We start from the raw sequence: 17,383 nt of genomic DNA, 5'->3' as shown, positions 1-17,383 counted from the left end.
TACTTAGCATTTTTAAGTGTTTTGTAGAATTAGGGTTTGTTTTGTTTTTTGCTTCCTTTTCAGGATACCTGGTTCATAGGATTGTTAACAATGAAAATGCTTTCATTTGTTTTTCTACTGTTTTGTGAGCATCTCTATTATGATATGCAGTGGAGATACACAGGGTCACAGCGTTTGGCAGTATGGTCTGGGGTCACCATTCTGCAGACTGTGGCATGAAGGTGTCCTTGTGTGTGGTACAGCCTGGCCGCCTGCTTAGTGCTCAGAGAGCCGTGGTTTCTGCCATCTTGGAGTTTAGTGCTCGTAGGAAGGGTCCCTCCTCCTCCACATTGGGAATCAGCACTTCCCCTACTACTGGCCCCAGCATCTGGGTCATTGCCCCCACTTCAACTGTTCAGTCCCTTTTTTTTTCCTCTAGAAGTGACAGTGTGACATTGTTTATGTCCACCAAGTGAACCAGGCTTCTTTCTCTGACTGCTACCACCATGCTATCCAGTGAACAAGTAATTAAAAGAACTATAAGGAAATTGTAGCACCAGAGCAAGAGGGGGAAACAGACAAACCTATGAGTCACATAAAGTGCATTTGCTTCATTGGTCCTTCATCCCAGGGGAGGAGAGGAGCCCTGGAGCAGGGTTTACTCAGAGGCTGGCTTCTTCCCTTCATTTCCCAACCAACCTAGAATTTGAACAGAAAGTGATGCCAACAGTTTATGACTGTAATGGTGTCACTGGAGTGAGGTGGCCTCTTTGCAGACTGACATGTTCATCCAGAGTCTGGAAGCGGCTCCCTCCACTCCTGTTTCTTCTCTTTCTTTCCTTCTCTCTCATCTAGTTACACTGACGGTGCCGTAGTCCCTAGTCCAGTGCCTGGCATAGTCTAAGATAATGGTAATCAGACCACTGTCTAACCAGATGAGCTAGAGGTCTGTAAATGTCCTAAAGACTTGTTACTCAAAGTGTGGTCCGTGGACCTGCAGTACTTGATTGACATCATCTTGGAGCTTGTAAGAAATGCAGAATTGTTAAGTCTAATTCCATAGCTTTTGAATCTGAATCTGTATAACATGACCCCTCAGGCAGTTCAGATGCTCTTTAAATTTAAGAAGCCCTCCAGAGGAAAGTGATTTTAATACTCTTTTCCCTAGTGCGGGGAGTCACCCTAGCCAACCAGTGTAGTAGGGACTCTGTAAAATAGGAAAGAAAGTTGCCTGCACTTTTGCATAGAATGTGGTGGGATAGTGGGTGTTGTGAGATGTTTAAAGTTTTCCAGGTAATCTATATGAAACAGTTATTTTTTAAAAATATTATCAAATTGGCTTATTCAGTTATTTTAGCAATTAAGTAATTGATGTAGGAATTAATTTGTTGACTATAAATCAAATCAACTAAGTTAATTTTGTTTAAATTTTATTGTATATATTATAAATCACTGGGACTGCTGTGGCAGGACACCACAGACTGGGTGGCTTAAACAACACACACTTATTTCTCAGTTTCGGAGGCCAGGAAGTTCAAGGTCATTCGCTCTGTGTCCTCACATGAGGGACTGTCGGGGGAGGGGAGCTCTGGTGTCTCTCCCTCCTCTTATAATGACACTAAGCCCACTCTTGAGACCTCATCTAAACCTAATTATCTCCCAAAGGCCTCATCTCGAAATACAGTCACTCTGGAGGCTGGGGCTTCAGCATATGAAATTGTCGGAGGATGGAGGGGAAGACAAACATTCAGTCCATAGCAATTATTATATATTATAAAATATATATTATGAATAATAAAATATACTCTATTTTAAAATAACAATAGTGGTAACAATAAAAACAACAAAAACTTAACTTTTTTTCCCTATTTTTTCCCCAAGTACTGGGAGTTGAACCCAGGACCTCATGCATGCCAAGCACATGCTTCACCACTGAGCTATGTCCCCCATCCCAAAACTAACATTTACTGAACTGAGATCATGGAGCATATACTTGGAGGGTCTAACAATATATGTGCGCATCATGAACTTGACCGCCATACTCCCTTGCACCAGTGTGGCTTTTAGCAGTTACAGTACGTTCTGACCCACGTTTCCTTCCCATTTCCTCTCGCAGGGCACAGCCTCTGCAGCGAGCAGGGCAGCAGTGCCGAGACCGCTCCGGAGGAGCCCGAGGGGCCAGACTTGGAATCCTCAGATGAGACTGATCACAGCAGCAAGGTGAGAGATTTCCATTTTCACATCCTCTGTCTTGAACCACCAAAGAACGTCACCTCTCCAGTTGTATGTGGTTAGAAGGCCCCTCCACGGGACCAAAGTGTTTTTACTTCTGAGATGTCACTAACTAGGATATGAAATCCAAATTAGAGCCTTGAGAACAAACCCATGTGTGAGGACACAGGGCAGAGATCACTCTTGATGAGTTAAAGTCTAATTCCACCCTGTTTCCTTCTTATGCCTCCACTTGTGTGTGACGAAATGGCATCCAAAATGTGTACCGTGGGGTCAGTTTTACTTTCCTGCAACTCATGGTTTCTCTAATGAATTCCTTTAGCTCTTGAAAAGGTGAGCATCTTTTACATTAAAAGGAAGGAAACAATCTTTTTATTAATTCAAACTCTGTTTCTCAGCTGGTTGCACACTGTAACAAAGGTCTTATTCTGACACTTTGATGCAACTTGTGAATTTGTTTTCTATAATTCATCATGCTTTTATCTCCCTTCCTAAAGAGTCCATGTGTCAATAAACTCTTCTCATCATAGTCTCCAAAGTGTAACAATTTTAAAACTCAGTTACCTATATCCAAAGACTCCTCCCCAGTGGAAACAGGTGTGTGTGTGTGATTATGTTCCTGTATTTATTCATCTGTTTTTTTCAGAATGTTGTGAACATATTTATGTTGGTCGCTGTACCTATCTCCCATTCTTTTGTGACATATACCTGTCACGTAACCTGGGCATATCATATAACTTTAAATTACACCTTTGTTTTCTCATCTACAGTATCAGGGTGATTCTTGACCTTGTCCAGTGACTGGATGATTGGGTGGGTCAAGTAATATAATGGATATTGATAATGAAAAGATGCTCTTCAATTATGAATGATTATTTTAAAAACCTGCATTCCTACATGTGTACTTTTTGTCTGTTTTTGTCTTTATGTATCTTTGTAGGACTTTTTTTTTTAATTGAAGTATATAGTCAGTTACAATATGTCAATTTCCAGTGCACAGCATAATGTTTCAGCGTAGGACTTTCTTGACTGCATATGGGTGACTATCTTCAGCATCTTTCTACCCATATGTTTCTCTTTTGCCATCTTGGGATCGTCATTCTCAGTGTCTAAGTTGAGCACAGTATAAAATTTAGTATTTGAAAATAACTTTAATGTTTAGAAATGTAATATTTATAGACTAACAGGTTTTATGTTGTTGGTTATGAGTTAAACAGCTAAAAAATGGAAATATACATGTTTCACTTAAAGCCAAAAAAGACAGACAAAAGCTTGCTTAAAGTTACCTTTTATTTTTAAGGACTTTTACCTACCTAGGTAAGATATTTTGAAGGGTGTTTATTAAATTGTTCTGTTACAGACACTGAAAATGTTAATTCTCAGTTTCTAATTTGATTTGGGAATACAGTTATTTTTCCTGGATCTAAGACGTTTATTTCTGAATACTTGGTCACTTGGATCATTTTTACCTCATTGCAATAGCCCAGTGTTCTCCTCCTCTTGTGGATTTTGAGAGATTGTTTCCGTTTTAAATATAGTGAGTCATGAGGTCCTCAACAGGATCCTCTATAATATTAGGTTCTGGCAGCCGAGAGGAAGGAAGAGGCTCCAGGGTTTTGCTGACTTACCCCAGGTGCCTGTCTGACTTCATGGCTCTTTCTCCAGAGAATTAGATGCTGAAACATGCCTGGAACAGACAGGGTCACGTGTAAGAACAGGCGACGCTGTTCCTGGATTTCACTGTAGAAATGCACGCTGGGCTCTCATAAAAGACAATTTCTTCGCAGTTATTGACAACAAGTTTGGGTGATGGATGATCTGAATATTGTTCAACTCATTGACACCATAGGTTCATAGTCCTTTTTTCTAGGTTGAATGTAGGGAGCACTGTGTGATTCTGTACCTGAAAATACTCTTAATGTTGGTTTGATTCAGATTTTATCTTCTTTATTTGAACTATTTTGTAATGTAACCCAAGTTACTTAGATAAAATAGTCTATAATGAGTTAAATTTCTCACTTAAGATATTTGAAAGCAAAAACCTGGGCAAATGGTTCTTGGAAATCGGGTCCTACTGTGTGTTATTAGTAGTAAATGAGATCTAATTCTTATGTAGTGTCATATATCTTGAGTGCTGTTCCATATTAACTCATCTCATCCTCACAGTATTCCTGAGAGAGATACTGTTATTCCGCATATTTTATAGATGACCATATTGGAACAGAGAGGTCAAGCAACTCGCTGAAGGTCACACAGCTCTGAGATAGCAAAATGAAGCTCTGTGTTAACTGCTTTGCTAAAACTACCTTCTCACCAGATTGTTAAGGTCTGGTATTAAATACCAGGTTTCAAAAAAAGGAAGGAATTAATTAATTAGGGGTACTACAAGCCAATTTAGATATACTGTTGAACCTTGGGGTTGAACTGCGAGGGTCTGCTTATTGGTGGATTTTTTTTTCCATAGTGGATCCTACTGTACTACTGATCTGTGGTTGGTTGAATTTGAGTATATATAGAGGGCAGACTATAAGTCACATACAGATTTTTGACTGCACAGATGATCTGCACACCTAACCTTGAGTTGCTCAAGGATCAAGTGTATATATTCATTAGCCACTTAAATATCTTCCTAATGCTTAAGCCTTGTGTGTGCATTTAAAAGAATGATTTAAAGTAAGAACAAGCATATATCTTAAGCTCCTTGATTAAGGTTAAATGTTTTTTGATGTGGCTTCTTTATCCATGTATACTTTTTCTTGGGAATAAACCGACCATTAATATTTAAATTGTAATTTACCTAAAAATGGAAGGATATTTTAGCCTTAATTTGAATGCACTGGGCTGCATGTAGAATGTGAAAAGAAATAAGTAACCAAACAAGTGAATAAATGAAATGAAACAAGTAATCTTTTTTTTTTTTTTCATTCTGGCTGAATACGTGAGGGCTGTTGAATTTTTGTTTAATATTTTTGCTGTTCTTCTGAAATGAATTGTTTTATGAAATATTGGACAGGATAAAGAGGGCACATGTTGGGAGTTTTATGTGTTTTAAAATTTTTTTTTAGATAGCAGTTTTTGCTGCCAGTGGTCTTTGGGGCTGAGGAAGTAGATAATTTCGAGTTTGCTGCTGAGCGGTGGTGGCACTGGAATGTCACATCCACGGAATGGGGGCTGGGACTTTCACACCACAGGGGCAGTCTGGCGTACTTTCTCTTTTGTAAGCCGCCTCCTTCCTCTTGTGACTGTGGGTGACAACCTCAAAGAGCCACCTCCCCCCCACCCCCACTTGTTTCCCTGCTTCTAATGGAAAACTCTTCTCTCTGAAAATGAATGCTAATTAGCTCTGGGCAGTCCTGTCCTGCATTCCAGACCCCCTGGCAACTGTGATTTTGTTTTCCATTTAGCCAAAGTATTAGAATAATTTTCAGAGCCTTTCCAATTGGAAAGCCTTTTTAAAAAATCCAAATTGTTATTGTCTCAGACGCGTCTGCTTTTGTTAAGAAAGCATTGGGAGGGAAATGTGAACATATAAACTGTTAAAAACAATTTGCTTTTTCGTGCCTGCTCCCGACTGTGTGAGAGGTGTCTTCAAAGTTGTAGGAGCCTGCGGGTTTAGTAATCCTGTGCAGTGCAGGGGGCTGGCCAATCAGCTGATCTTGGTCCGCAGAGCAGAGCCGCTAACATCCCAGGGAGGCGTTTTGTTGCATTGTTTTCTTGCCTCTTGGCTCTCTCCCTTCCTGAAAGTTCTGTTTTGCCAGGTGAACTCAAAGCATGAGTTCTCGTCCACGGGTTAGCCTTTGACACCCTCACAGAGGGCACTGACGGGAGGTGGGAGCCGCTCTCGGGGTCGCACGGGCGCTGTCCTTTTTGCATGGAGATGCAGCCGGAGGTCTCCCTGGCAGGACCGGCATGGGCTGTCTGGACGAGAGGATGCTCTCTCGGGAGCCAGAAGGCATTTGGTGCTCTCCGAGTATTTTAAGAAACTTCTGTTTCTGTGCCGAGCACGTCAGGAGGTAGAATTGTCATGAGAATACACGCCTGATGATGTCTGCATTGTGGAAAATAAAGCGCAAGCCCAGGATTGAAAACAATGGCAAGTCTGGGGATTCTGTCTATCGGTCGCTTCGTGTGGTGAGCACTGTTTGAATTCTATCTTGCTTGCCTTGTGTATGTTACAACTTTCTAGCTGATTTGTTTCCCAATTCAAATGATGGTGATTATGCTTGCCCCATGTCCCCATATTGCATCCTTCTGCCCTCCAGATCCCCTTGTTGATAAAGAATATGTATTTTAGCTTGGGGGTGGGGCATCGGTAACTGGTATGAAGTCAAGTTTGCCTAGAATCTTTATAAGTATCTATTTTTTCATTAAAATTTTTTAAATTGAAGTATGGTTGATTGACAATGTTGTGTTAGTTTCAGGTGTCCAGCAAAGTGATTCAGTTGTACTTAAATATCCTTTCTCAGATTCTTTTCCATTATAGGTTATTACAAGATATTGAATACAGTTCCCTGTGCTGTACAGTAGGTCCTTGTTGTTTACCTATTTTTTTAGCTTTTAAATGGCAGGAAGATGGATGGCTATAATTTTTCAAATTAAGCGTCTCTTGACTTTTTCCCCCTTTCTTCTGGTTGGTGGGATTGTGAACGTGTTTGTGTTATATGTGTGATGAGTCTCTCCACCCACACCTCCAATCAGGTAGCCTGTGTTCAGCAAGCATTTTTGGAAGGAGGATGTTCTACTTGCCTCCTATAAAGTTTTAAGTGCTTCTGACTTTATTTCTGCTTGCTTGAGAAGGAGGTGGATTTAGAAGTGTTGGCTCAAGGGATGTGTTAATGATGTAATGTCCACTGACCTATATTGTGCATGACAACTCCTGTGATAATTGTTGACTCTCTAAGGAGAAAAATTTTTAGTGGGTTAATGGGGAGGCATAACTTAAAATCAAATTAAACCTTTTAAGAGTTTAATATTAATTTCAGAGTCTGCCAACTGTTAGATTTTGTGTCATTTAATGAAATTCAAACTCGGACAGTGAATACACTTGATTTACTCAAATAAGCCTTTATCCTCCCTGGGGTGTTTCTTCATCAAAGTTTGCTCGAAAGGAGACCCAGAAGATGACAGAGAACTCTAAGGATTATCATTGTATGTGATGGTTCTGAAATTATGGAGTGTGTTACTTTGGTGTCTGTCTCCAAAAAAGGCTTAAATAAGGACAATAAGATTTTAGGCCAGTCTGGCCCCTTTTAAATCCGTGGGAAGTGTTAAAACAGTCAGACTCCAAGGACAGTTTTAGAACTCTGAACTCGTCTCGAGATAGAAGTTGCCTTTAGTGGTTGCATAACAGGAAGAGCGTTAACAGCTGGGTAGCTTGAAGTGCTAGTGTGTACTTAAAAGCCTTCTCCCCTCCTTTTGTACTTTCTTTTCATCTTCCACAGGAGGAAAGCGATATTCTAAACATTGCGCTTCGTGTCGACCTCAGGAAAGTAGCCCATTTCCTCCCACAGTTGTCCCGTTGATGTCTGGATGTGGGCGGGTCATTCTTCGTCCTGACAGTGGAACAGCTCTGCTACCTGTGAATGGGTTTAGCAGCTCTGAAATGCCCATAAGTGCTTTCCATTTCCAGGGTGACTGATGGCTGTGCTCAAGGGGGGAGAGCTTTGTACTTCTTCCCATGGAGAGATTGGGTCTGTCTTCTCCTTCTCCGCAGTCCTTCACTGCTTGTGCCAGTTCCAGGAAACTTGGCTTTTAGAAGTTGGTGGAGAATCTCTCATGGTAGCTCCCTTCCTGGGTACTTCTGGCTACACTACTTGATGTGTAAATGACCAGGATGCCACGTGACACTCAGTGATGGAGTGAGGAAGGCACTGCCCTTACCTCTTCCTATATCCAGTGTCATGGCTCAGCCATACAGAGGAGGTCCTGATGGAATTGATGCAAAGGCGTTTGCTCACAGGATGGGGGCAGGGGGACTTAAAAACTGGGCCAAAACATGCAAAATGTCTAGATTAAAATTCTAAAGACGACCTGCTTTTCATACTTGCTTCTAAGGACATTTGAGAGGTAATATTTCAGTAAAACAAAATTCTCAAACTTGATGAGGTCCTTTTAAGTTAATCGTTCCCGGACAAAAGTTTCATGAAGACCCTTATAAATAACACCCCTTAACAATATACACAGTATAACTGGTTATTCTGTATGTTTTTATTTAAGTCAATTTATTTTATTAAATTTGTTTATTTATTTATTTAAATAATGTATAATTGACAGTAAAAGAAAATTATGTCCATTTTGACCCAGTTCCCTGTTTTTTGTTTTTTTTCTTTTAATGAGCAGGTGGTAATTGGGTTTATTCATTTATTTCTATTTGGAGGAGGTGCTGGGGGTTGAACCTGGGACCTCGTTCATCTCAAGCATGTGCTCTACCACTTGAGCTATACTCTCCCCCTGACCCATTTCCTTGTGATAAAAGAGTTTATACATTGAATCAGAGAACAGGGTTGCTGGTAGAGAAATTGCTTTGTCCCCTTGTCAACTTCAGAGACCACCTGGCTGAATCTATCCCAGCTTTGAAATGCATCTTGTAAGGAAGGGGTGCCTAAGGCTCTGAACTCTCAGAAGAGGACTCAAGGAAACTTTTAGGTGTCCCCTGGGATGCTAAAGATATTTCCTAATATAATCCAGGACCTGGTTCAGGAGGGGTGTGCCAGGACGAAGATGAGGGACGTAGCTGTTTGAGGTGAGGTTGGGTAAGAGATGGCTCGGTTTAAAGTCCTAGCCCACACCCCACTAACCTGAGCTTTCCCAGTGGGCCTGCTTGAAACTCAGGATACCAAACCTCCAAGGTGAAGGACTTAATGCAGGCAAAGCCAAGAACCCTACTTACACTCTTAAAATGGAGACATCAGAGTATTTATGGTGAAACAGAGGGGATGAAAACCCAGAAACTGCATCCCATGCCTTTTATCATTATAACCAGATACTGCCATAATGGCAGCAAGTCAGTGTGGTGTGAATTGGGAGCACAAAGGGAAGTGTCTTTTAAATTTCCTGCCATTGATGTGTGTCAGAGTCCCAAGGTTATAACTTAGCTTTTCTTCAAGTATGAGGCATCCTTGGTATAATCAGTGAGGACATTGGATTTCACATGGCAATTTGTCTAAATGATAAAACTACAGACACATCTACTATGTCTCAGACGGGAAGGCAGTGATGGATTTATGTATCCTGAGTAATAGCCATGATGTTAATTTGCATGTAAATGACAAGCAGCTATAGTTATTGTCAGGACATTTAGAAAAGCATTGTGTAATTGAAGGTGCCAGTTATACATTTGTTGTGTTACTGAGTGACAAATCAAAGTGACAAAGGAGATTTTGGGATTAGCTGGAGGGTAGAGCACTTAAGCTGTCAGCTATTATCACTGTCTTTCCATGGAGTTTTCATTTTGGTGAGGTGCCCCACCCCCCTCCATAATGTCTGTGTTATAATGCAATTGCCTGTTATGGTTATCATCAGATCATCTAAAAGATATGTGGACATTTTTGTTAAAATGGATCTACTTGTTCCTTTTTAAGTATTAAGACAAAGCCGTATTTAACTGTATAGTTAATGATGACATTGAGTTAGTAAAACCCTAATGTAACTAAATAAAATAGTTTAGTTTATTTCTACTGAAACAAACTTTGATTACAAACAAGTAGTCTTTCTTTTTTAACAGCCTTATTGAGATAGAAATCACATACCATACAGTTCAGACCATTTTGGTGAGCTTTTCATCAGTCACCAAAAGGAGTCTTCTTTGTGGGGCTATTCTGCGTCTGGCATACCAGTTCCATAGGGAACATTTAACAGTGCCCCTGACAGGTGACTAACACATCCTGACACATAAGACCCGGGTTAGTGCTAGCAAGAAATAAGTTGTGTAACCATAAGAGAATTGGATTAATAATTATGTGGATTTGGGTCCTGGCTCTTCTCTTTCCTGTCATGACATTGCTGCTGCTAATGCATCCTTGTTAGGTTCTGATTTCCCATGTCCTTGTCCTGTCTTTATTTCTGGCTTCTTTCCCTTTGGGATACGCTAATGAGGGAAAAACATGTTAATGTTAGCTGCCTTCCTCTGTGTTTAAGAATTACCCTGCTGGAATACACTTGGTTTGTCTCCTCTGCCCTCCACAAAATGCCAGCCTTGACTTTCAGCTCTGTGCACCAACAGTTGGTTTTGGAAAGCTGTTCATCTCAGGATGTTTGCTCTCAGGAGTGAGGAGGTAGGTGATAGAAGAAGTAATTCTTTATTTGCATAGGTCTGTATTGGAAATACCATATTGGGAATACTTTGCCTAGGGGTGAATTAGACAATAGAACAGGGAAGAGACGTACAAGAAGGCAGCCAGTCCCTTCAAGGAGCTATGCATCAAACATTTGTAGAGTGGTGCATTTGAACAATTATCAATAAACTAGATTTTGTGCTACAGAATAGCCTTTGGAGTAATTTTGTAGAGAGCTTTAAAAAATTCTAACACTTGCACATCCCATTCCAGAATTCCGACTGAATTGCTCTGGAGGGGGCACTGGATATCGGGAGGTTTACAAACTCCCGCAGGTGATTCCTATATGCAGCCAGGGTGGAGAACTGCTGATTCCCCGGTGTTTTCAGCAGTCCGTCTATAGCCCTTGTTTTGGAGAGCTGTTTTGCATAACTAGACAAGCTGGAATTTTAGAATTCTAGAATCCCCAAATTCTACCTGAATCACCCTGGACAGAGATTGGGTGAGGACTGAGTTCTGGTGAGGTCTTGTTTGGGGCCCAATGCCCCTTATTTTTAGCTGGAGAAGGGAGGTGATGATGGGTGGTGGTAGTGGAATCTATCTGTCTTGGAGAAGCTGGAGAGAGAGAAATTTTGTTTTTTAAAAAATGGGTATCTGTTGCTATCTAAAAAGTTGCCTTGGTGTCAATTTTTAACAGAGACAGGAAGAATCTTAGCTTGTAAAATCATCTTCCAGCTGTGCAAAGTAAGTATGTATAGTGCATTGAAATAAGAGCCTGATAATTAGCCTTGTATTTTGGGTGGAACGCACTTGGCTGTATCTCCGTCTCCTCATTGGTGAGCTTCTTGCAAAATGGTTAAGGACACAGGCTTTGAGCTACACTGCCTGTTTCAAATCTGAGCTGTGCAATCTTGAATGAGTTACTTGACATCTCTGGGCCTCCGTTGTCTCTGCTGTTAAATATGAATGATAACAGCCCTTACTTACCCTATGGAAGGATTAAATACATCAGACCAGTCTGGCATGCCGTGATCACTCAGTATACATCAGCAGTCATTGTTATGGTTGTTTTGAGCATTCAGTGAGCTCTCAGATGTGTGGAGCAATGTAGGGAAATGAGAGATGTGATTCGTGCGTGGCAGTTCATTAACCAGGAGGAACATCTGCAGGAGGGGCAGATGTCAGGCAAGTCTCTCTAGTGAGGGATAACTTCATCTGCCCTGCCTTTTCTACTGTGCTCTGAAGAGCACAGAACAGGTGGCCGCATTTTGCCGCAGTCTGCATGAGATGAACCCCTCTGACCCGAGCCCGTCCCCCCAGGACTCCGCTGGACCTCAGTTGGCCACCATGAGACAGCTCACGGATGCCGATAAGCTGCGCAAGGTGGTCTGTGAGCTCCTGGAGACGGAGCGCACCTACGTGAAGGTACGTCTTCTCCTGCCCTCCCTCCCTGCATCCTTCCTCCCGTCCTTCTGAAGGATGAACTTGTGTGTTTATCCTGATTTTGGCTAACAGTAAAGCCAAATCATGCTAATGAAGAGTATCTTGGTCTCTCCTATGGAATTTGGCTTTAAATCTGAATGTTTCAATCTCCTTTTGTGTTTTAAGGAAGCACAGCTATTCTTGTAACAATTGATTGATATAAATAACTGATCAGTTGACTCAGAAAGGGGATGATGGTGACTATTAAGTGAGCCTTCTGACTTTTCTAAAAATGTTGTTTAGTTAACACTAAAGTTGCATTCGTTTTTGGCAAATTTAAGTAGCAGCATCGTCAAAATTACCTTTGAGTTTAGGAAGAAGGATATTAGGTCTGTTTTGTGTTATCTGTTCTGAATTTAGTTATATTTCTGTGGCTATATAATTTATTCCCATATAATTTATAATATATACAACTGTAGTTTAAAACTGATTAAAGAAGACCATTTAAAAGTGATACAAATTTTATTTAAAACTTTATTCATGAAGTGGACAGTCTCCTTTTGTAGAACTGTGAAATGGGGCTGGAGGCAAGAAGCTTTTATAGGATAAAGAATAAAGAATAAGGAAGGGACAAATAGAAAATGTCTGATTGGCTGGGGCCACACAGTCAACCTTGTTGGGGTGAGAAAGCTCCGAGTTGGCTCGGCATTTGGAAATTGGCTGCCTGGATATATTATGCTTCTGGTCAAGGGGTATGTTGACAGGGACCCAGAAGATCTCTAAATTTAGGCTTGCGGACGTAGGACCATGAGTGACTCCATCTTGGGCCTCGACAGTTATTGCAATACTGTATAATTTATAATATATTCTATAACTCTCTAACTCCTCTAACTATAATAGTTGTAGGATTATATACTTCTTTAACTGTATAATTTAGTTATGGAGAGTTATATGTTAGAACAGTATGATCTGTTTTTAATGATATGTTTTGGTCTTGAAGTCAGAGGTCAGCAAGTTATGGCCCTTGAGCCACATCCAGCTCACTGCCTGTTTTTACAGATAAAGTTTTATTGGAACACAGCCATGCACATGCATTCATGTGTGACTTAGGTAGCAGCAGAGTTAAATAGTTGTGACAGAGAACATATGGCCTGCAAAGTCTGAAATATTTTGAGAAAAGGTTGGCTCGCTTCTGCTTCAGTGGACCTTAATGACCTAAAGATTGGAATGTTAGCATTTGCGAAATAATTTTTTTTTTCCTTTACATTCTTTATAGACTTTTAGATGGGCTAATCAGATATCCTTTCAACCCTTAGGACTTAAACTGTCTCATGGAGAGATACCTAAAACCTCTTCAGAAAGAAACTTTTCTCACCCAAGATGAGGTATGGTGGAATCGTCTGAACATGGTGAGGGTCACACCGCAGCTGGACTTGGTGAAGAGGAAGGAGCGGGAAGCACACACGATACTGAGAGCGTTTAGAATTCACTGAATTGGAGTAAATAGGTCAAAGTATTGCATGTGGAGCTCTTGCGTGCGCTCCAAGAGTAAGGAGCCGCCCCACCCTCTGGTGGTGGGATCATTACCTTAAGTGCTAAGTATGGATAGAAAAAGTTTGAAATCAGAAGCAAATAAAGGCTCTGCGCACTTGTGAAATATGGGGTTGATGAAATTCTTTTCCATTTTCCAGCTTGATGTGCTCTTTGGAAATTTAACTGAAATGGTAGAGTTTCAAGTCGAATTCCTTAAGACTCTAGAAGATGGAGTGAGATTGGTACCTGATTTGGAAAAACTTGAGAAAGTTGATCAATTTAAGGTATGTCTCATCCTCAAATGAGGTAAAGCTGCCTACTCATGTCAGGGGTGGGCTGTCCTGTAGGTCAAGTCGAATCCTGATAACATCTCAGGAGGCATTGTTGCCATGGTGTTGAGTCTTCATTGGACTGGCAGTGGGGTCGGTTCCTAAGGGGAGTCTGGGAGGGGAACTGACTATGTCTCGCATGTCTGGCTAAGGTAAAAAACCAGTACCATCGAGTTGCATTAAACTGGTGTGTCTGTTGGCTTCTACTTTGGAAGATGTACCAACCTTTTATTCTACTCATGTAGGGGACTTTGATACTTGCTATTCACAAATAAGACTAGCACTCTTGGTTTTCCAGTAAACAGATTAATGTATCTTGTTCTGGGAAACTGGACAATGGAAATACTTATGGTTATCCAGGAGGAAGACGGTTTTCCAGCGCACAGGGTCCTTGCACCCTTAATGAGGATTTATGGCTAGTACCTTCGTGAGGATGCTTACAGCTTATTTCCTCCTCCTTGGCTGGCTTTCCCTTGGGCAGAGATTTCCTGTTTCCAGTCAACAAAGCTCATCGATTCATGCACAATGGTGTTGGCTTACCTGTCATCCTCATGTACTTTTAAAAAACAGATTAATTGAGGTATAATTGACATATAATACACTGCATTTATTTTAAAGTGTACAGCTTGATGAATTTTGACATATGTGTACACCTGTGAAACCGTCACCACAATCAAGATAATGAACATAATTACCACCTCCAAACGTTTTTCCTGTTCTTTTGTGATTTTTGTTTCCTTCCTGTTATGTCCTCTTAGCCACAGGCAACCATGTCTGCTTTCTGTTAACCACAGATTAGTTTTCACTCTGGAATTTCACATAAATGGAATCATACAACATTTACTCTTTTTTATGTGGCATCTTTTACTGCAAAATTATCCTGAGTTCCATCCATGTTGTGGCATGTATCCATAATTCATACTTTTTAAATCACTGAGTAGTATTACTTTGTGTGAATGTACTACACTTTGTGATCCTTTCACTTTTCTTGGTCATTTGGGTTGTTTCCAGCTTTTGGTAATTGCAAGTAAACCTGCTGTGAATATTTGTGTACAAGTTTTAGTATAAATATATGCTTTCATTTCTCTTGGGTAAGTACTTAGGAATGGAATGGTTGGATCATATGGTAAGTGTGTGTCTAACTTTTGAAGAAGCTGCTGAACTATTTTGCAAAGTGGTTGTACTGTGTACAGTCCCACCAGCTGCTCCTCCTCGCTCTTACAGTGAGGTCAGTTCATTAGTTTTAGATACTCTGATGGGTGTGTGGTGGCACCTCATTGTGTCTTGAATTTGAATTTCTCTACTGACATGATGATGAATATCTTTTTATGTGCTAATTTGCTTTCAATATATCCTCTTTGGTGAAGTGTCTGTTCAAATCATTTGCCCATTTATTGTATTAGGTTATTTGCTTTCTTATTATTGAGTTTTGAGACTGCTTCGGAAATTTTGTATGTAAGTCCTTTACCAGATATGTGATTGTAAATGTTTCCCTCTTGTCATACAGTGTCTCTCAAAAGGCAGAAATTTTTAGTGTTAATGAAATCCAATTTTCTCAGATTTTTTCTTTTTTGGGTCATACTTTTGAAATTTTGGGGGGTCATAGCTATGAAATCTTTGCCTTAACCAAGGTCATAAAGATTTTCTTCTGTGTTTTCCCCTAGATGTTCTGTAATTTGGGGATTTCTATTTAGGTCTCTGATCTGGTGTGATGTATGAATCCAAGTCTATCTTTTTGCATATGAATAATTTTTCTAGCACTATTTTTTGGGGAGTTTTTTTGGGGAGGTAGTTAGGTTTATTTATTTATGTATTTACATATTTATGTATTTATTTTTAGAGGAAGTACTGGGGATTGAACCCAGGATCTTGTGTGTGCTAAGCATGCGCTCTACCACTTGAGCTATACCCTTCCCCTCTCTAGCACTATTTTTGAAATGACTATCCTTCGGTTCTTTTCTACTAAATTCCTTTTGCACTTGTGTTGAACTTGGGTTCAGTTGTCCGTATAGCTGTGGGCTCCCTGCCCCCTTGCACTTTGACACTAGTTCTATCTAACGCTTGCAGAAACCTGGCTGTGATGTTGGTACGTATACAGGTTTGTAGGAGCCGAGGTGAAGACTGCCCCTTCAATATGGTTTTGTGTGTGTGTGTGTGATCTCTGTACAGTCCCTCTCTGCAACAGGAGCTATTTAGAATGCACACACACATTCATACAAATAAGCATATGAACATATATTCATATGTAGTTCCCTATTTTTATTTGAATATAATTCCGAACTTACAGGAAGGTTGCAATAGTACAGAGTCCCAGACATCCTTTACCCAGGTTTTCCAAACATTAACATTTGACCGCAGCTGCTTTACCCTGTCTCTCCCTCCCTATTTCCTATGTGTATTTGTGTGTATAGAATATATTTTTCCCCTGAACGATTTAAGAGTAAGTTGCAGGCGTGATACCCCTTTGGCCCTAACTACTGCATATAGCTCATTTTTTGTGTGTTTAGAAATTGTTTGGGTTAATTCATTTGTACCCTCTTCAGGGTGGTTGGCCATACTCTCCACTTGAAATACAGTTTGGTTCATTGGCAAATGAATTAATAGGTCAGTAGAACACTGTGATAAGGGCCAGTAGTTTGTCAGTTAATCAAAAAAGTTGATTAATGTGAAGCACAATGAAAATGCATTCAGACCTTAAAACACTTGGGTTTGGGGTTTTTTTGTTGTTTTTTTTGTTTTTGTTTTTGTTTTTGTTTGTTTTTTGGCGACAGTTCTTTTTTTTTTAACTTAAGTATAGTTGATTTACAATGTTGTGTTAGTTTCAGGTGTACAAGAAAGTGATTTAGTTATACCTGTTTTATATACAGTATTGTGTATCTGTTAGTCCCAAACTCCTAATTTATCCCTCCTTGCCTTTCCCCTTTGGTAACCATAAGTCTAGAATACTTGGTTTTAATCTAAAATGTCTAATCTAAAATGTCTGAAAACATTCATTTTATTCATTGAGTAGGCTTTCGCTATGGGGCCAGTTCTTGGAGTTTAGAATCGGATGATCACTTTAGGAGAATTTCATTATCAGAACTGTGGTGTGAGCATGACTGTATTATAAGCAGAGTTTTTCTAGGGAGGGATTGGTGTATGATCCTTTTAGCACATTCACTCTGAGCAGCCACATTTTAAGCCTCTTCCCCGACCTTCACATCACTGGTTTATTGCATAACCTGACAATCTCCGTGCCACCTGTAAGGCATGACAGCTGTGCACCTGGAATATTCACAGCCCTGGGGCTGCTCTCCAGCACCTCTGAGTTGGCCTCGGACAGTCAGTGTTCACTCCTAAACCTGTGACTGCTGGTTTCTGCCATTGCTGCTTCCTTTAAATCCTGATTGTATATTTGCTAAAAATATAAAACCTTGTTAAAATGTTCAAATTGTGTCATAGACAGCACTAATTCTCAGACAGTATTAGGAAAAAAATTGGTTCTGAGGCCAAGTAAGTTTTGATAAAATTTCCCCCTTGGAAATCTGCAATGTCCATCAGCCAGTAAGAGGCTCCATGAGGTCCTACAGCAGAGAAACACAGAGGAAATGCAGTCTGTGTATAAACTCCTCGTGT

General features: G+C 40.4%; 1 protein-coding gene across 5 annotated transcripts in view; it reads left to right on the top strand.

Moving 5' to 3' along the window:
• Window positions 1-17,383, top strand: part of TIAM1 (TIAM Rac1 associated GEF 1) — a 188,861-nt gene that overhangs the window by 143,523 nt on the left and 27,955 nt on the right. For 3 of the 5 annotated variants that reach the window (XM_064496754.1, XM_064496763.1, XM_064496757.1), the window contains 4 exons: window positions 2,096-2,199; window positions 11,730-11,909; window positions 13,223-13,315; window positions 13,598-13,723. In XM_064496754.1, coding sequence (XP_064352824.1) covers window positions 2,096-2,199; window positions 11,730-11,909; window positions 13,223-13,315; window positions 13,598-13,723 — 503 coding nt within the window. Of the gene's footprint in view, window positions 1-2,095; window positions 2,200-5,764; window positions 6,343-11,729; window positions 11,910-13,222; window positions 13,316-13,597; window positions 13,724-17,383 lie in introns of those variants that run through there. The other 2 variants (XM_010977358.3, XM_031458740.2) reach the window with 2 other exon arrangements.

The sequence above is a fragment of the Camelus dromedarius genome, chromosome 2 (genome assembly GCF_036321535.1).
Source record: "Camelus dromedarius isolate mCamDro1 chromosome 2, mCamDro1.pat, whole genome shotgun sequence".
In the NCBI taxonomy this organism is placed as follows: Eukaryota; Metazoa; Chordata; class Mammalia; order Artiodactyla; family Camelidae; genus Camelus; species Camelus dromedarius.
This window is presented reverse-complemented; position numbering and strand designations above follow the sequence as displayed.